Source organism: Pristiophorus japonicus, chromosome 5, assembly GCF_044704955.1.
Source record: "Pristiophorus japonicus isolate sPriJap1 chromosome 5, sPriJap1.hap1, whole genome shotgun sequence".
Taxonomy (NCBI): Eukaryota; Metazoa; Chordata; class Chondrichthyes; family Pristiophoridae; genus Pristiophorus; species Pristiophorus japonicus.
Window position 1 is genome coordinate 281,514,397 of NC_091981.1, and position 21,048 is coordinate 281,535,444.

General features: G+C 42.1%; 1 protein-coding gene across 32 annotated transcripts in view; it reads right to left on the reverse strand.

The window, feature by feature from the left end:
- LOC139264722 (obscurin-like) overlaps positions 1 to 21,048 on the reverse strand; it is a 571,531-nt gene that overhangs the window by 230,239 nt on the left and 320,244 nt on the right. For 29 of the 32 annotated variants that reach the window (XM_070881692.1, XM_070881694.1, XM_070881707.1 and 26 more), the window contains 5 exons: positions 12,085 to 12,360; positions 11,496 to 11,768; positions 9,935 to 10,225; positions 5,324 to 5,593; positions 603 to 1,922 (listed from right to left, as the gene is read on the reverse strand). In XM_070881692.1, coding sequence (XP_070737793.1) covers positions 603 to 1,922; positions 5,324 to 5,593; positions 9,935 to 10,225; positions 11,496 to 11,768; positions 12,085 to 12,360 — 2,430 coding nt within the window. The remainder of the gene's footprint in view (positions 1 to 602; positions 1,923 to 5,323; positions 5,594 to 9,934; positions 10,226 to 11,495; positions 11,769 to 12,084; positions 12,361 to 21,048) is intronic. The other 3 variants (XM_070881705.1, XM_070881703.1, XM_070881696.1) reach the window with 2 other exon arrangements.

Sequence of the window (21,048 nt, forward strand, 5' to 3'; positions counted from 1 at the left end):
AGATTGGTTCCCTCACCCCCAACTCTTATTTTAGGCCCAGCGATCAAGCGCAATGGGTACTGATTTCTTCCCCAGAATATTCACTCCTTTCGCTTTTGGTCTTTCATAGAATCATAGTAAAATTACGACACGGAAGGAAGCCAGTTCGGCCCATCGTGCCCGTGCCGTTTCTATAGCTATTTTTTGTTCCTACTTTTATTGCTCAATTCCCTTCACCTTTCTGGCATACACAATCCTTTTTTGTATATTAATGGCACGTCTGTCAAATGCAGAATTTATTAACTGTGTTAATTGAATAGCTTTTATGCTTTTCTATTTTTACTCATCCTTAAGTACGTTAATCTATTAGCTATACATTTCTTGCACATCATATTTATGAACATGCTGATTGCAAAGACTATTGTGATCATTAAATATATAATTAGGCAGAGAATAAAATGTACAATATTTTCTGTATCTCATATTTCCAAAGCTATCTTAATTTTTAAAGACAGTTTCATTTAAAAAACATTGAATTAACTGTTGTATCTGTAGAATATAAAACAGCCCATAATAAAGTCTGTATGATTTAAGCAAAGAACAAAAAGCAGTGACAAATGTACCAGTCTCAGCAGGAATAACACGTTGTCCCTCTTGTGTAGGTGTAGATGCAGCAGGAGGCCGAGAAACTTTCTTAATCCGAATCTCGACTCGGTTTCCTTCCTCGCAGATATCAATGTGAACGGCAATTCCCTGACCAACAAATATATCCTTAAATCTGGCTGCTGCCACTTCAGCCTCAGTCAAGGTATCAAACTTAATATAAATGTAATTTTCATCCTCATGGTATGTCTGTTTGTCCAAGATATCTTCATCTCCTTCATCAGCACTAACAAAAAATTCTTCTTCCACATCAGAAATCTCAAAAGACAGTTTAGAGTGCAAAAGTCTGTGCAGTCGTTTGCCTGCTCTGCGGAAAGCATCATCAACGTCACTTCCTGAAGAACTTTCTGGTTCACTGTCCGTGCTGTACTTTATACCAATGCCTTGTTTGAGCTTCTTAACGGTTTCTTTTGCAGCACTTGCGACTGTAATCTTTCCACTGTGAGAAGTTGTGCCAAATTGGTTAGAAGCCTCACAAGTATAGGTTCCACTGTCCTGTTCTTCCATGCCTGTAATAATTAAGGAGCAAGTTCCATCACTGTAATTATCAATGTGGCAATGCCTTCCATCAACAATTTCTTCTCCATCTTTGAGCCACCGAACCTTGATTTCAGATTTACTCAGGGCCACACACTCGAGATGGATAGTTTGGCCTAGTTTACTTGTCTGAGATTTAAAAATTTCACCAAACACTGGTGTGATTTGCTGTTTAAGTTCCTTCCTGATTTTATAACCCTTAAATGCAGCCTGGATTTTTGTAGCAGCTTCAACGAGAGATGGGTCTTCATCTATGATAGGTTCATCTTGCAGTTGCTCAGGTTCAGTGGTTGAGGTCTCCCAGTGTTTCCAGAACTTGCTTGTGGAAATAGTTTGCACTTGTCCACCTACGGTTATGGTTGACTGTCCTGCCGTTTTCAGATAATGAACAAGGGACGGAGTATCAGATCTTGACTCATCATCAGAACTTGTGAAAGAGTCACAGGCTCTAGACATTTCATCGGTAGATAAATCGTCAATCTCCATAGCTTTCTGTAGCCGTCGTTTCTGAGCTTTGTCATCTTCTTCAGGTACTTCACTAATGGAATCAAGTGTTGGCTCTCGACTCATTCTTCGCTTCTTGGCTAACGCTTCCCACAGAAGATGCAAGTCGCCTTCTTGTGCTGCCTCAGGTGGCAAGCTTGGTTTGAGAGGAGACTCTTCTCCGTCTACTAGTTCAACTGTAATTTGATCTGGCTCCTGTAGAGTTTCCCAATCTTGGGCTGGAATGGGTTGTATCGCAACTGCAGACAACAAGACACCCAATTATCTAAAACAAGCACTTATTAATTGTACAGCCGCACTGAAATAATGGTAACAGAAACAGTGGCATTCCAACAATTTATAGTAAAATTAAATTCACCATAAATAATAAAACAAAAGTAGAATTTATAGATATAATCTTGCTATGAGCACTAAAAAGTTTTTAAAATTTTGAAATGAATTTACGCATGCACCTATTGTCAATCCTAAATAGCAACTTTTTAAACTGAATGATTTCTCCTTTTCACCATGGTCCTCAAAATCCCACCACGATCAGCCTCAACACCAACAACACCAACCTTCTCCGCAATCGCCTGATGCTGCACAGGACACAGGGCATCAGCACTCGACCACATTGCTGCCGGGGACGTCAAGGATGGCCTCACCATGGGCAGATTTACTTCACTTAACAGTGTACACCCTGGCTGCCACATGGTGCACCAGGTTGGCACCACCCCACACACCATAAAGCATCCCCACAATGCCCAAGCCATTCCTTTCACTCATTACCATTGCGGGGGAACCGTTATGTCTCACTATTCACTGCAACTCACTCAGCCACTTCCAAAGGTGCACACAAATCTGTCCAAGAATGGCAAGTGTTCAAAATAAAGGTTTCAATGTTTGACACCACATTAACAGAAACTTTACATGAACATTGCATAAAACACCTAAGGGCCTACCCTTGTGTGTTGTTAGCTGGTACGGTTGGACAAGGATGAGTGTGAAGGATGCTAGTGAGATAGGGAAGTGATAAAGTAGATAGAGAGTGATGGGTGAAGGTGCAAGGTAAGTTGGTGTGAGTAAGGATGTGCAGGAGTAGGGTAGCGAAGGCAGAGTGATGGGAATATGATGAGTGGCACAGCAGGATGAGGTTGAGTGTGGCTTTCCTATGACTGGAAGGTAGCTAATGTAACACCATTTTTTTAAAAAGGAGGGAGAGAGAAAACGGGGAATTATAGACCGAGTAGCCTGACATCGGTAGTGGGGAAAATGTAGGAATCAATTATTAAAGATGAAATAGCAGCACATTTGGAAAGCAGTGACAGGATCAGTCCAAGTCAGCATGAATTTGTGAAAGGGAAATCATGTTTGACAAATCTTCTAGAATGTTTTGAGGATGTAACTAGTAGAGTGGATAAGGGAGAACCAACCAGTGGATGTGGTGTATTTGGACTTTCAAAAGGCTTTTGACAAGATCCCACACAAGAGATTAGTGTGCAAAATTAAAGCATGGTATTGGGGTAATGTATTGACGTGGATAGAGAACTGGTTGGCAGACAGGAAGCAGAGAGTCGGGATAAACGGGTCCTTTTCAAAATGGCAGGCAGCGACTAGTGGGGTGCCGCAGGGTTCAGTGCTGGGACCCCAGCTATTTACAATATACATTAATGATTTAGATGAAGGAATTGAGTGTAATGTCTCCAAGTTTGCTGATGACACTAAGCTGGGTGGCAGTGTGAGCTGTGAGGAGGATGCTAAGAGGCTGCAGGGTGACTTGGACAGGTTAGTTGAGTGGGCAAATGCATGGCAGATGCAATATAATGTGGATAAATTTGAGGTTATCCACTTTGGTGGCAAAAACAGGAAGGCAGAATATTATCTGAATGGCGACGGATAAGGAAAAGGGGAGGTGCAATGAGACCTGGGTGTCATGGTACATTAGTCATTGAAAGTTGGCATGCAGGTACAGCTGGTGATGAAGGCGGCAAATGGCATGTTGGCTTTCATAGCTAGGGGATTTGAGTATAGAAGCAGGGAGGTCTTACTGCAGTTGTACAGGGCCTTTGTGAGGCCTCACCTGGAATATTGTGTTCAGTTTTGGACTCCTAACTGAGGAAGGATGTTCTTGCTATTGAGGGAATGCAGCGAAGGTTCACCAGACTGATTCCCGGGATGGCAAGACTGACATATGAGGTGAGACTGGATTGACTGGATCTGTATTCACTGGAGTTTAGAAGAATGAGAGGGGGTCTCATAGAAACATATAAAATTCTGATGGGATTAGACAGGTTAAGAAGCAGGAAGAACGAGCGGTCACAGTCTAAGGATAAGGGGTAAGCCATTTAGGACTGAGATGAGGAGAAACTTCTTCACTCAGGGAGTTGTTAACCTGTGGAATTCTCTACCGCAGAGTTGTTGATGCCAGTTTGTTAGATATATGCAAGAGGGAGTTAGATATGGCCCTTACGGCTAAAGGGATCAAGGATTATGGAGAGAAAGCAGGAAAGAGTACTGAGGTGAATGATCAGCCATGATCTTATTGAATGGTGGTGCAGGCTCTAAGGGCCTACTCCTGCACCTATTTTCTATGTTCGCAGTAATGTTTCGTGATCTACTGAGATCATTGAAAGGTTTATGCCATTGCAGCCTGGTCCTCCTGACGACATCTCTGCTTGTGTCCTCCTGTGCAATGTGCAATGTGTTGGTCTCCTGGGGCGATCTCTCCTGCCCAGTGGAAGGAAAGAGAATCTTTCCGCTTGCTGTGACTCCCTCCATAAGTATATGGCGGGTGTATGGGAGAGCCTGGGTGCAGCCATGCACCTCTGTGCAGTGACTGTCAGTATTTGGCAGCACCTCAATGCTGTGGAACACCGACAGCACAAATGTAAAATCAATTTGCGCATGGTCCCTGTAAGGAAACCGGCTGATGACGTGTCATGAAATTACTTCATCAGACTTGCTTCCTTCAATTTGCTGGCAAACGCGCTGGGCAGACTTAACAAGCCCAATCAGAGGAAAATCATTTTGGACAGTGGGCTGGACCCAGCTGCGAGACCGAGACCCGCTACCAACATCGTCCGCCATGGACCCGCCGAGGTTGGTAAAATCCAGCCCTAAGTCTCTAAATGGATGATTTTTAATCTCATCTCTATTATAATTATGCCTCTTTCACGACTTGATGAAAACAGAAAAATATATAATGGGAAAATCTAAAATTTGTTCTCATGATGTGGGTGACGCTGGTGAGACCTTGTGTCAAGGTAATGGTGTTAAGGAAGCGGATTATTTTAGCAACTGTTATGCAACCCAGTGGCTTCAAAGGGCATTAAGAACCAACTACATATTTTGGACTACAGTCACATGTAGGCCAGACCACTTAAAGGTGTCAGTTTCTATCCCTAAAGGACAACAATTCAGCTGCTTTCGTTGTCATTTGTTTCTGGTGCTAGCTTACAAATGGTTAGATTTATTGAATTAAATTTCATAACTAGCCATGGTGATATTTGAACTCACAATCTCAAGAGCTGGTAGTCAGCACTATAAACACTGCACTATTATAACTGTTATATATGAAGGTTTATGTTCATAAAGGTTTCACTGTGAAACTGATTGAAAAATGTTAGAATGTGGCAAAAAGCAGAGCAAAATTGTGATTTACCATCCAAACAGACTTCAGCTGATGTTTGTGTGTCTGGGGGCACCATACAGGTGTATCTCCCTTCATCCTCAGCACTGCAATTGTGAATAATCAGATATTGATTCTTTCTATCAGAAATGATCTCATACTTGCTGCTTGTTTCAATAGGCTGATCATTCTTTAGCCATGTTGCATTGATGCATTCAGTGGAAAATTCACATTCTAGTTTGCCAGATTCCCCATTAGTTACAGTAACATTAGACAGAGGAACGGTGACAGTCACAGGAACATCTGCAAAATAGATTAAAGTAAAGAATTACAGATGAACGTAGTATACACTAAGTAAATAATCTTTTGTACCATGCAAATAACATTGTAAGTATACAATCCGAATAAACGATGGACTCATAATTAAGTGCCACTATGATATTGTAGTTTGGGTCAGAATACTGAACAAGAGATATACTTACTCGACTCCCACATGTAGTAAAATCTACAAGAATTTGAAGAAGGCAGCTTCTATGCTTTTGAAGACTTGTGTGTGCTATTATATAACTGGCACTTATATAGTGCCTTTAACATAGTAAAGCATTCCAAGTTGCTTCACAGGAGACATTATCAAACAAAAGTTTATACCAAGTCACAAAGTGATATTAGGACAAATGTCCAAAAGCTTAGACAAAAAGGTAGGTTTTTAAGAGCATCATAAAGGAGGATAGAGAGTAGACTAGACCTATATTCCCTCAAGTTTAGAAGAATGAGAGGTGATCTCATTGAAACATTAAATTCTTAAGGAACTTGATAGGGGCTGGGAGGATGTTTTCCCTGGCTAGGGAGTCTAGAACTAGGGGTCAGTCTTAAAATAAGGAGTCGGCCATTTAGGACTGAGATGAGGAAAAATGTCTTTAGTCAATCTTTTGAATTCTCTACCCCAGGGGGCTGTGGATGCTCAGTAGTTGAGTATATTCAAAACTGAGATTGATAGATTTTTGGGTACTAAGGGAATCAAGGGATATGGGATAGGGCGGGAAAGTGGAGTTGATGTAGAGGTTCAGCCATGAATGATGGAGCAGGCTCGATGGGCCAAATGGCCTACTCCTGCTCCTATTTCTTATGTTCTTATAATGGAACCCTAATCAAAGATGTAATAGAAAAATTATCTAGAAACTGAAAATATAATGAAGAGTGGTCAGCACGGATTCCAAAAGCGAAGGTCATGCTTGACCAACCTTATTGAATACTTTGAAGAGTAGATCAGGGTAATGTAGTAGATGTAATATATTTGGATTTGCAAAAGCCTTCGATAAGGTACTGCATAGTAGACGCACAACTAAGGTCAGAACATATGGAGTCAGAGGACAAGTAACAGAATGGACAGAAGCTGACTACAAAACAGAAACCAGAGAGTTGGTGCAAAGGTATTTACAATGGCAAATGGTGGGAAGTCGTGTTTCACAAGGATCAGTGCTGGGACCAATGTTGTTCACCAGTTACATAAATTAGTTCGACTCAGGAATCAGAAGTACAACTTCAAAATTTATGAATGACACCAAAATGGGGGGATTGGTGCAGAGAGAATTGTGACAAAATACAGGGAAGAGTTTAATAAACATGGAGAATGGGCGTGTAATTGGTAAATGAAAGATATGTGCAAGGTAATAAATTTTGGTAGGAAGAATAAGGACGCCACATACTCCTTGGAAAATAAGTGTCTAAATGCGGTAGAGGAACTGAGGGATCTGGAGGTACAGATGCACAAATCGTTAAAAGTAGCGATGCAGTTTAGTAAGGCCATAAAAAGGCAACAAAGCACTGGGGTTCCTTTCTAGAGGGATAGAATTTAAAAATAGAGAAGTTATCCTATACGTATAAAGAACTTTAATTAAAGCACAGAGTACTGTGAACAATTCTTGTCTCCATATCATAAAAAGGATATCGAGGTGCGGTTGAAGGTGCAAGATTGATTTAATAGAATGATATCAGAATGGAAAGGTTATACCGATCAGGAAAGATTGAACATGCTGGGACTATTTTGTCTAGAAAAGAAAAGATTGAGGGATGACCTGATGGAGGTCTTCAAGACAGAGTAACCGGGCCCGGAGATAATATGTTAATGAGGCTTCATTCCTCAGATCTTGGCACCCATGTTAATTTAACGCTGGCCGGCTGGGTTTCCAAGGGTTCAGGAAAACTGCTAGCTAAAGTGAGGTGAACACCCAGATCCAGCAGCTAAGTGCTTTTTATAGCATTGCTTGTTGGCCAGGAGCAGCAGGAGTGCTTCTCCCGACAGCACAAGCAAATATTCTACTGTGGTTGGCCAAACCCCTCCACCAATATCGCGATTTCTCACAGTAGCCCCTCCCTCCCGAATGGCGGTCTGACTCCTACTCTCCATCAACCCGTGATGTTTCCTGGTTGTCAGAAGGGCAAAAGTACTCCTTTTTAATATCAGTAATTTTTATTATAAAGTTGCTAGAGTCATTTTTATCTATTAGCGGAGAACAGGCAGGCAGCCAGTAGAGCATTCTTGCCGGTGGGAAGCCTGAGTCATTTAGCGATCCATTTCCATTTCGCCGGCGAGCTCTGCAAGCATAGAGTCTGCCATTCTGGCTAGCTACTCTATGCTGGTATTTAGGCTTCACATGGCATCCTCCAACATCTCTTCATCTAACCCTATCAGCATATCCTTCTATTCCTTTCTCCCTCGTGTTTATCTAGCTTCTCCTTAAATGTATCTGCTATTTGCTTCAACTACTCGCTGTGCTAGCGAGTTTCCTATAAAATGCAGCTCTCCAATTTAAGGAAGGTGGTAAATCAACTAACTCTCTTGCTGAGCAAGCTGATAGTTGGAGCCTGCCATGGAAGTCAATCTCTGTAGAAGCCTCGGTTTGGCCAGGCCGGATTTTGTTGCGATGTTAACTGGGAGGGAGCAGGGGCGCATGTTTGCGGGGTGAAAATGCCAGGAATGCGGAGGACCTGCTGAATTTAAGGGCAACACCTCATTCTTACTTTTTTTTACACCATTTCTTGCCAAGTAACCGGCCAGATTGAGAGACTGCCTGGCTATCTGGCGGGAAAGGCTGAAGCTGGGGGGCCTCAGGTTTGATCCTGTACTGAGTTAGCTGATACCAGCCAGGAGGCAATAGGAGGATGTTACAATTAACTAGCTCAATAGGTCAGGGAAGGGAGAGGGAGCTAAGGTTTCCATTTATAATAGCTGTCCAGTAACCTCTGCTTGATTCCTGGGATGTGAGGGCTGTCCTATGAGGAGAGATTGAGTAGAATGGCCATATATTCTCTGGCATTTAGAAGAATGAGAGGTGATCTCATTGAAACATATAAGATTCGTAGAGGGCTTGACAGAGTAGAGGCTTTGAGGCTGATTCCCCTGGCTGGAGAGTCAAGAACTAGGGGTCAAGTCTCAGGATAAGGGGTCGGCTATTTAGGGCTGAGACAAGGAAAAATGTCTTCAGTCAGAGGGTTGTGAATCTTTGGATTTCTCTACTTTAGAGGGCTGTGGATACTCAGTTGATGAGTATATTCAAGACCGAGACTGAGCACTAAGGGAATCAAGCGGTATGCAGATAGGGCGGGAAAGTGGAGTTGATGTAGAAGTTCAGCTATGATCTTGTTGAATGAATGGTCATGCGGCCTACTCCTGCTGCTATTTCTTATGCTCTTGAAATATGCATGCCTGGACATCAAATGATGACTAGATTGGACTTTTTGGTGGCCTCTGTAATTGAGCAGCCACTGACAATTACTACCTAGGCTCATGCATAAATGGCTAATAGGAACTCAGGATCCATAAAACTGTACCTTAGCAACAAGACTTCAAGAAAAATTGGGGCAAAAGTAATAAAAATGAGTATTTTTCACAATCTCTGTGAAAATTATAGCATTTAAAGATCAAATAACACTGACATCATAAAAGTAACAATGAAAGATCCTAAATGATTAATGGAAGATATGCCATACAATCAGTGATGAGCCATCAGCCTGATTCTTTACGAAGTTTAAAATATCCTAAACAGGGCTAGGAATAGGGTTGCTGTAGTTTAAAACAAAGTTGCCGAACTATAAAGTTTAGCAATATCTAGCAAAATTGGAAAAGTTATTTGTGTTTTCCTCCCATTTTAAGCAAAAAGCAGAAAGTAAAACTTAAGGTATTTTTTACAAAGATGAAATGGTAGAGGTAAAACTAAGCAGGTTTTGTTTAACTCAACAAGCCACTATAATATGGGTGTGCTCACACTTATCTGCTTTAGATTAAAATATTTATAGTAAAGTATCTTAGAATATAGTCATGTCCTGGCAGAAATACTTGCAGTTTGTTGAAAAAAAAAGTGAAACCATTTACAAATATAATATCCCATAAATTTCTTTGCAAATCCAAAGCTACTAATCATTGATAACAACTTTTAAGACGCGAGTTCTTTGATTTTAAAGTATCAGGAGGTATGTTCGCCTTGTATAATTGTGCAATGGGAAAGAAAGTGTGACAAGGAAAGTTAACAAGCGCTTTAAAATGAAATTTCTCAAGGTCCTGTTGCAGCTCTGATTAGTTGTAGAAGCGCAAGTACATGCAACTGCGTGCAGTGCTTAAAGTGGGTCTGCATTCACAATTCTCACCCAGCAGAACCGTCTGCGGTAAATGAACAGGTTCTCCAGCACCAGCCCGATTCAGAGCTGAAACACGGAATCTGTAACCAGTACCCAGTATGAGATTATCAATAGTGAGCTCCGTCTCTTCAATCACTTTTGTGTTACATGGCAGCCAGCGGTCGCTGTCAGCAGGTTTCATCTCAATATGGTAGCCTAGTATAACACTACCACCGTCGCTCAGTGGTGTGAACCAAGACAGGGTGACAGACTGGTGTTTTTTTCTAACAACCTCTGGATCTTCAGGAGGGTCAGGAAGGCCTAGAGGTGCAGAGTTAGAATCATTATTACCTTAAGTTCCTGAGATGATGATCACACAAATAAAATTTGAATACACTATTCATTTGTGTCAATCAAATTAAAAATATATTGACCACCTGTATGGATAAATTGCATTTATCCTCTGCTAGATTAAATCCACCTACACTATTTGTTAATTTACAGATCTAAAGACAGTCACTTATTTTGACATGCATATAAAGTATCTCAAAATAATTTGCCATAAATAGAGATGATTTCAAGACTTATGAATTGCAAATAAACCAGAATTAGCAAATCCTCCTACAAAAAAGTATGTCTCAATTAAAATTGCATTCGATACGTCATGCAAAGAGTTGCATTTTTTTAGTTACCTCAATAGGTTGATTTTAATAGATTTATTTTAAACGGTAAAACAAAAATCACTGATCTATCTATCATTCTACTGAAAGCTGATCAAGCCTAAAAATTAACTTCAGGGCTGAAATCGGTGTGCGCTGCTAGTTAACAAATTTTCAACAAAACTGCGGACAAAATAATTTAATAGAACTGGTTCATGCTTTTGTTACTAATACTGTGTAGTGCAATTTCATTTCTTTCCTTTTTTTCTTTGATTCAGTTATTTGCCTAACCATAAAAGTTGTAACTGCGTAAGTGGAGTGAGGGAACTCTATCATTAACAAACAGTAATATTCCTCCTCTCCTAGATCTTATTTCCCTGTTGATATTATATCAGGGTCACTAATCACCACACAGGCTTTCTAACAAGCACAATATTAAACCTAAGTCTAGATGATCTCATTTTGACAACTCCTACAATTTCTTTGAGAATTAAAGTTGGAAGTGTAAAATGTTGCCATTATTTTAAATACAATTCAATTTTTTTTGACATCAGTATCACTTTATTTAAATTGATTTTTCATCTTCTGTCAGACACTTGACTTTGTACAACAAAGGAAAACCAGGTCAGAGCCCTTTTTCTTTAAGTGCATTTTTAACTGTGTGATCAGTAGAGACAGAGCAAGAAAACAGATTCAATTTTGCTCTCTCTGGATGATAGAAAACTAAAGCAGCATAGGATGCTCCACTGAACAACCCACTAAAAACTGATCTGAGGCTGATAGATTAAAGTGTTAGGCAGCCCAAGAACACAAACCAGCCACCTCTGGATTAAAGCAGGGAGTTTCAACTTTCCATTATCAGGCTGTTCATGCAATCTTTTAAATCAATCAATCTCGCATGATTTCATTGCTGTCAAACTCTAGTATCTTACCAATAACAGTTACTTTTGCTGATGTAATGGCATCCCTTGAAGCAAAAGTTATTTCTCCGGAATGATTAAATTGAGCATTTTTCAATATGAGTTTGTAAGTGTTTTTCTCTGCCTTTGTTTCCCAATGTTCATCTGGTTGGATATCAGTTTCATTCAGATACCAGTTTACTTCAGTAATAGGGAGCACTTCACTCAATACACATTCAAATTCAGCATGATTGCCTCGGACCACTTCAGTATCGCTCATAGACTTCAAAATGTTAACATGCCATCCTGCACAGAAGAAATATATACATACACATATGCACATCAAATAAAGTAGTGTCCTTTATTATTAGTGTGACAAATGTCAAATTAGTATGTGAATTCAAGTACAATTAATAAGCTATTTTAGTTTAACAAATCATAGGAAAGGGATTCTTAGGGTTTATAAAATTTCCTCAGTCCAATTCCTCAGGCATATTTAAAAGGAAGCAAATTGTTTCCCCCCTCTATTGCTGTAATAATTAACGCTAAATTGGAGAGGACTAATTTCCTCTTATTTCCCAAAAGAAAGTTTTACAACATGGATGTCACTAATATTTTTTACCTTTAACATTTAGATATGCTGATGACATGGCATTTCCAGATACAAAGCTCACACGGCAGCTGTCCGAAGGAATTAGGTTCTTTAAGAGTAACAAATGTCGTCCTCCAGCATCAAGGATTGCCGTTTCTACTTTTTCAGACTGTGTAATGGCAATGCCATCCATCAGCCACTTGTAATCATGTAATTCTGGTCTGAACAAGCGACATTCAAACAAAGCTTCACCACCTTCTGACGTATCTACATTCTCCAGCCCTTCAAGAATATCAGGTTGTTTTGCTGATTAAAGAAAATACAGATACCACAGTGACTCACACCAATTTTTTGAAATAACATGTTAGCATGGCAATGGTTTGACCTTTAAAAATGATGATCTGTGCATATTTTAATATACTTTTTAGGTCCATCTTGTGCTTCTCAAATTGAGGGATATTTTCACTTGGAAATAGAACATAGTACCATTTCAGACACCCAGTATCACCATGGAACACTTCCATGTTAGGTATAGCATGATTAGATGCAGAATAAAGCTTCCTCTACTCTGCCCAACAATGTGCCTCAGCCTCAACCTCAGAAAAATGTTGCTATTACACAAGTATGACATTTGCTACTTTATGTATCAGCCATCTTGTGACTTCTGTGACTAAGATTTCCAATTTGTGCTGCAGCAGGGGCATCTTTATGCTGTGACCCAAAGTGTTCTTTTAAATTTTTTTAACAAATGGCTTTGCATTGCATCAGTGAATGAATTCTGATGCAATCTAGGAATGAGTACTTCCTTGTTAATTATTGGACACTTGCTAAATTAAAGGCAGCAAAAAGGAAGAAAGAGAGTACAAGTGTTATGCCAGAAGATTAATGGACACTGCACGAGTGTGCAAAGAACTAGGAGCTAGAAATTCATGGTTTTAGCGCCAAAAACGGCTGCGGCCAGCTGCTGGCAGTTCCTGCGGCAGCGGTCATTTTTGTGCTTAGCTTTGCACTGCCGGTTACAGGCAGCGCCATCCCCAGCAAAATGGCAGAATTATGATGTAAACTTTGACCCTAGCGCTGGGTCCTAAACATGCCAGGTTAACCTGCTGTGCAAGTAGGCCGACAGTGACGATGTCTGCACGTCATAAAGGGACACATACATCGTTCAGGTAAGTTTGAATTTAAAGTTTTGGACTGGGTTCTTTTGATTTTATTGAACTGGTGGCGTGCTGCGATAGATGTGAAAAGTTTTTTCAACAGAGTGACTACTCGTCCCGACTCTCGTTTCTGCGCATGCATCTCCTGACGCATGCGCATAAGTGAGAGTGAGGACAAAGTAATTGACTCCGCCCCCCCAGCGCAATTCCCACTAACCCTTTTCTGCGCATGCATCCTCCTCTCCCGACCCCCCCCCGCCCTTTGAGCAGTAGTTTGAGTGAAGAGTGTGGGTGGCGGGGGGAGAGCGAGAAACGGATCGGCGGGGAGAGCGAGAAAATATATCCCAATGAGAAGGAATGACTGTAAGAGAAGGGTAACCATCCGTGGCTAACTAAGGAAATAAGGGATGGTATCAAATTGCAAATCAAACAAGAGCATACAATGTGGCCAAGACTAGTGGGAGGGCAGCAGATTGGGAAACTTTTAAAAGCCAGCAAAGAATGACTAAAAAAATGATAAAGAGAGGGAAGGTAGATTCTGAAAGTAAACTAGCACGAAATATAAAAACAAGATAGTAAGAGTTTCTACAGCTACATAAAAAGGAAAAGAGTGGCTAAAGTAAATGTTGGTCTCCTAGAGGATGAGACTGGGGAATTAATAATGGAGAACGGGAAGATGGCAGAGACGTTGAACAAATATTTTGTATTGGCCTTCAAGGTAGAAGGCACTAAAAACATCCCAATAGTGGCTATAGGAAGGGAGGAACTTAATGCAATCACTATCACTAATGAAGTAGTACTCAGTAAAATAATGGGACTAAAGGTGGACAAGTCCCCTTAACCTGATGGCTTACATCCTAAGGTCTTAAAGTGGCTGCAGAGATAATGGATGAATTGGTTGTAATCTACCAACATTCCCTGGATTCTGGGGAGGTCCCAGCAGATTGGAAAACCGCAAATGTAACGCTCCTATTTAAAAAAGGAGGCAGACAGAAAGCAGGAAACTATAGACCAGTTAGCAGTAGCGGGACGTTTGGAAAAGCATAATTCAATCAAGCAGAGAGCATGGTTTTATGAAAGGGAAATCATGTTTGACAAATTTGTTGGATTTCTTTGAGGATGTAACGAGTAGAGTGGATAAAGGGGGAACAAGTGGATGTGGTATATTTGGATTTCCAGAAAGCATTCAATAAGGTGCCACATAAAAGGTTACTGCACAAGATAAAAGTTCACGGGATGGGGGGTAATATATTAGCATGGATAGAGGATTGGCTAACAAATAAAAAAAGAGAGTAGGATTAATGGGTCATTTTTCAGTTGGCATAGAAACTAGTGGGGTGCCGCATAGTTTGGTGCTGGGTCCTCAACTATTTACAATCTATATTAATGACTTGGATGAGGGGACTGAGTGTAATGTAGCCAAGTTTGCCAATGATACAAAAATGGGTGGGAAAACAAATTGTGATGAGGACACAAAAAATCTGCAAAGGGACATAGACAGGCTAAGTGAGTTGGCAAAGATTTGGCAGATGGAGTATAATGTGGGAAAATGTGAGGTTATCCACTTTGGCAGAAAAAATTGAAAAGCAAATTATAATTTAAATGGAGAAAAATTGCAAGTGCGCAGTACAGAGGGACCTGGGGGTCCTTGCGTATGAAACACAAAACGTTAGTATGCAGGTTCAGCAAATAATCAGGACGGCAAATGGAATGCTGGCCTTTATTGCAAGGGGGATAGAGTATAAATGCAGAGCATTCCTGCTACAACTGTACAGGGTATTGGTGAAGCCACACCTGGAGTACTGCGTAGAGTTTTGGTCTCCGTATTTAAGGAAGGATACACTTGCATTGGAGGCTGTTCAGAGAAGGTTCACTAGATTGATTCCGGAGATGAGGGGGTTGACTTATGAGTATAGGTTGAATAGGTTAGGCCTATACGCATTGGAGTTCAGAAGAAAGAGAGGTGATTGTATCGAAACATATAAGATAATAAGGGGGCTCGACAAGGTGGACGCAGAGAGGATATTTCCACTCATAGCGGAAACTAAAACTAGGGGACATAGTCTCAGAATAAGGAGCTGCCCAGTTAAAACTGAGATGAGGACGAATTTCTTCTCTCAGAGTGTTGTAAATCTATAGAATTCTCTTCCCCAGAGAGCTGTGGAGGCTGTATCATTGAAGATATTTAAGGCGGAGAAGGACAGATTTTTGAGCGATAAGGGAATAAAGGGTTATGGGGACCGAGCAGGGAAGTGGAGCTGACTCCATGATCAGATCAGCCATGATCTTATTAAATGGCAGGGCTAGCTCGAGGGGTCAGGTGGCCTATTCCTGCTCCTATTTCTTATGTTCTTATAAGCGGGTCGGCAGGGAAAGCGAGAAGCGGGTCGGCCAGGAGCAGTTTGTTTTTCATTCAGCGCCAGATTGAGTGAAGAGTCAAGCGGCACCGTAAAGTGCTCACTGAGGAGAGAGACACGGTGGGCGGGGGGGGGAGGGGGGGAGGTGCGGAGAGAGAGAGAGAGCCCGCTGGGGAAGAGAGAGCGCGAGCTTGGAAGTGGGGAGAAAAAGACACAGGTGGAGGGGGGGAGGAATTGGACAGGAGAGAGGGAACTCAGAGAAAATGGAGCACGTTCTTCCAATCCTCTTTTGGTCTTGTGTTACAAGGGACATCGTTGGGGTGGGTGAAATCCAGAAGTCACGACACTGTAACTATTCACTTCATACCCAATAAACCTGTTAACAATACCCACACAATGCCCCATCTATGGCCTGGGGGGGGGGGGGTGGGGGGGGTAGTAAGGTCTTGCGCTTGGGTAAGGGACTTTGGCTGCGGGAGGCAGCACATGTGCTGTGGTAAGGATCTGCAGCTGGCGTAGGCAGCACTTGCGCTGGTGTAAGGGATTTCAGCTGGGGGAGGGATGCATTTGCGCTGGGATAAGGGACTTCAGCTGGCGAAGGTAGCACTTGTGCTGGGGTAAGGAACTTCAGCTGGCGATGGCAGCACTTGCGCTGGGGTAAGGGACTTCAGCTGGGGGAGGGATGCACTTGCGCTGGGGTAAGGGACATCGGCTGGAACTTGGTAGCTTGGTAGATCGATCCTCTGTGGCTTCTCAAGTCAAAATGGATCAAATTACAAATTGGAAAGCCAGTCAGAACTGGGCAGTTCCAGTTACACATTCCAGAGGAAAATCAGGGTGTGGCTTATCCACCAAGGGGACTAATCAGCAATAGGTCATGTGAAAATGGAGCATCAATCAGAGAAATGGCTGTCTTTCAATTAGTATAAATAGATGCATCTGTTTTTTCAGTGTGTCGGGAGTGCTTCTGGACGCCTACAAGGGATCAGATGGTAAATGAAGGCCTTTGAGAAGACAGAACATGCTGCAAATACTCAGCTGGTCACGCAACATCCGTGGAATGAAAAAGAGTTCACGTCTCAGGTCGAGATGCTGCCTGACCTGCATTTTATAATGTCGTTTCACATTTACAGAATCCACTTGCAGAGGGAACAGGAGGAAGCAGAAGAGGAGGAATCGGAAGAAAGGATCCATCCCAGACAACCCCTTGGTGACTGGGATATCCAGGATGGAATCATCCGCCTCCGGTCCCAATTGCCCTTTCAACATTAGTCCCACACCTTACCTTCCTTCTGTTCTGACCACAACGTCCTCTTGGCCATGATGCTGAAATAAAAACCACCATAAAGCAAACTTTCCAATTCACCATCTCCTCCAAAGTGGTGAAGTGAGGCTAGGAATGGGAGATGTGACTCATGATTGGTCTATCCATCCAATGTGACATCAAGAAATCAACACATCACCCGTATGCTTTCTCTTGGGGAGTATCCTGTATGTGCCTTTGTCTATCCTAGTGATGCCATGCAGTGCTCCCACAGTGGCTGCAGGATGGCTGATGGAAGGCTACTGACTTTCAGTGGGGGACACTGCAAACATTTTTTCTGGTTTACCTTGAGGAGCTGGTGGCTTGGAGTGTCAAATCAATCTTATTGTTCTTGCTCTTCTTTGCTATCCTCTCCCTGTTCTTGGTCACCCACTGCTGGGCAGGTTGCATTCTTTGGGTATGTGAAATGAGGTTGGCACAAGAGTGGCCTTGTGGTGATGGGAGGGTGGGAAAGCATGCCAGAAGGAGGATAATGCATAAGGATACCAGTATCTTTTATCCTTTCAGCTCCACCGTTGGCCAAGGGCTCAGCCATGCTCTTGCCAAGAATGGCCTGCCATGGCTCATCCAAGGTGGTGAAGTGAGGCTTGGAATGGGAGGTGTGCCTCATGATTGGTGCATATTGTTGGTAGGTGAGTGATTGGTGGTTGTGCATTGAGCAGTGTGTGAGGCTAGTGGTGCAGTTGGTAGGAGATGGCTTTTGAAGATGCATTCACTGACCTTGACCACTGGTCTGAGATCATGAAGCTTCTTTGGGCACTGGAGCCAGGTGGTGGGGGAAGAGTGGGAGGGGCTTGGTGAGAGGAGCTCCAAGAGGGGGGGGGAAGAAGGTCAGGAGCTCGGGTGGGGGGTGGAGAGGCTGGGAGGAGGACCAGGAAATCAGGGAGAGAAGGTCAAGAATTTGTTGGGGGGGAACACGGTGAGAACAGTGGGAAGGGTGAGCCATGTCTGTTGTCTGAAAGCAGTAGTGTTAGTACTGTGCGCTCTGGAGTCTAGCCGTCACAATGAATGTATCAAATTACACATTGCAGCGATCTTGATTACTCTCCAGCAGGCAAGATCGAATTCCAAATTCCAGACAAACGGTTGGGTGTGTCTTGTCCTCCAAGGGAGCTAATCAGAAATCTGGTTTTGTCCTCTAAGGGGACCAATGAAAAATTTGGTGTTACAAACAGACACGACTCTCTTTGTATAGAGAGCCTCAGTGAACCTTATGCAGCAGTGTACTGCAAATTGCGAAATGCTGATATCTCCAGCAGCAGCCTGGAAGGGGTCCTAAAAGTTAAGAGTCATGTTTGCATCAGCAGCCTTGGGAATGCTGTCCTTGTCCTGCTTTGAGATTACAGTTGTGGCTGCAACAGTTATCAGGTTTCAGTCACGAACTCTTTAGTGAAGCAAAGATGTCTATAGCATTGGACCTCGCTGAAGTTGAGGTAAGAGAATTGCTCCCTAAAAACCCTCAGTGGATATGGCCTCCTGCTGAGAGCCCTACTCCCCTTCCTTCCTTCCCCCTCTTCTAATATCTTGTCCAGCTCTGCGTGGCCTCTCTTCATTCTCCCAGTCATGCTCAATTCCCAGTGGAAGCCCTACCGGGCCATCCATGTCTAGAAGCAACTTGTTTCAGCTCAAGCTTTTAAATCAACAAAATAGTACTTCAGCACCAGCAAGATCACTCCTTGCAGATTTTTTAAACTGTATCCAAAAGAAAAGCTCCAAAACCGCGCATAATTGCACCAGCAGCCAGAAGAAATAATCCAGCAACTAACCTGTATGTAGTTCATTATCCCTTTAAATAGCACTGGCAGAAGGTCCTTCATTTCCTTTAACGTGTTTTCAGCTGTGCGAGGTAGGCTGGAGCGTGGCAATCGAAAATGGCAATTGCATACTGGTTGACGCCATAATCTGCTTGCTCTGCATGCTGCCAATAGTCATTTGGTGCGCGCACACACACCCCTTTACCAAGATGGCGTCCGCCGCACTTCCCGTCAGAAGTGTGCTCATGCATCTCAGACCCCATTTTCAAGTGTTAGGGGGTTGTGTAGCAGCTAAAAGATGGGCTCTACACAGCCCTATTTCTCTGAAGTTTAAATTGTTTTTTTTTTAAAAAGTCACACTGTGATAGTCTGAGACTGAGGGCACTAAAACATGCTTCACAGCTCCTAGGCTTCAAAAGACTATACTATGCTACTTAAAGCTTCTTGTAACAGGGAGACAAACTAAGTGAGAAAACTTTTTCTTCAGCACCTGAGCTTCAGAAAGATCGAAAGCAGCTCAACCACATTTGATGCTAAAGAAAATAAATGATTATAAAGGTGAAGGGAAGAAATCTTTTTCTCAACAATAAAACCACTTTACTTTGCAGTATTATTTTAAATTGAAATTGTGGACTACAAAATTGTATTTAGAGAACATAGCTTCAGTACATAAATGAAAATCTTGCACCTTTTCATGACCTCAGGATGTTTTAAACTGCTTTACAGCCAAGTAAGTACTTTTGAAGTGTAGCCACTATTGTAACAGAAACATAGGAAATAGGTGCAGGAGTAGGCCATTCGGCCCTTCGAGCCTGCACCGCCATTCAATGAGTTCATGGCTGAACATGCAACTTCAGTACCCCATTCCTGCTTTCTCGCCATACCCCTTGATCCCCCCTAGTAGTAAGGACTACATCGAACTCCTTTTTGAATATATTTAGTGAATTGGCCTCAACAACTTTCTGTGGTAGAGAATTCCACAGGTTCATCACTCTCTGGGTGAAGAAGTTTCTCCTCATCTCGGTCCTAAATGGCTTAGCCCTTATCTAGGAAACATGGCCGCCAATTTGCACACAGCAAGACCCCACAACCAGCAATGTGATAATGACCAGATAATTTGTTTAAGTGATGTTGGTTAAGGGATAAATATTGGCCAGGACACTGGAGAGAACTACTCTGCTCTTCTTCGAAATAGTGCCATGGGATCTTTTCCATTGGGGTTCTGAGGCATGATAGGCCTCACTGCCCTGCAGTATTATTTAAATTGAAATTATGGACCACAAAATTCAAGTAGCTCAGTACAGTTATACAATAGAGGCCAGACAAGGCATTGGTTTAAGGTCTCATTTGAAAGAAAGCAACTCAGACGGTGCAGTACCCGCTCAGTACTACACCGAAGTATTTAGAGTGGGACTTGAACCCACAACCTTCTGACGCAGAGGCAAGAGTGCTACCCACTGAGCCACAGCTAACACCTAGCAATATTATATATAAGTATCAATATGATATACTTTTATTCATATTTGTTGCAACACTGCATGCTACTGAGCTCCTAACCATATACACAGTATCAACTCACACGCAACTTATAAATTAATTCAAATTAAAACATTTTGTTACTTTCCTTTCCAAGCTATGCAAGAAAGCCAAGCAGTGTCAGATTACCAACCTATAGAACTGTAGAATTGTTTGCATGCTATATCTACCCTACAACTATTAGCAGCTTTATTGGTTATGAATATTCATATGCTGAGCATGCTTGTGAAAATGCATGACAGTACAGGGCAACTGGTGCTGTGAGTTAGGGGAGAGGGAAATTCTCCTCCGTGAACCCACCTAATTGCGGGCAGGATTGTGGCAGAAAATGAGGACAGTGAGACCTATCAGAGACCAGTGCAGATATAACTAGGCACAATTTCCAAATTAGCTTGCCTAAGTTAAGACACCATCCGGTGCTGATTCACAATCCAAGTGGTGAAAGACTGAAATAACCATAACATCAACCCAATTAGAACTAGATCTTAAAATCAACATTGAACAGTTAGTGAAGGCACTACAAAATATGCTGATCATATAGGAGTAAAATAAAGGAAGTGGAACAAAAACTACGAGTGTGAGTTCTCCATACTTGATGTAGTGGATTGCTCTGGTATTGTCCGACCATACATACATACTTACTTGCCCTGTACTATGATCTAGAAGTATTCTGGAGCTAACTTTACTGCCTTTAGTACCAATTTATTAATATATTAGTTCCATTGTGGAACCCATCATGTCAAATTCACATTGTTACCATCATCAACTATGGGGAGACTATTGCAAAATTATCTCCTGTTGTATCTTGACTACCTATTGCCACCATGTGAGGTCCAAATGAGAGGATGCTCCAGTGTATGATGTCT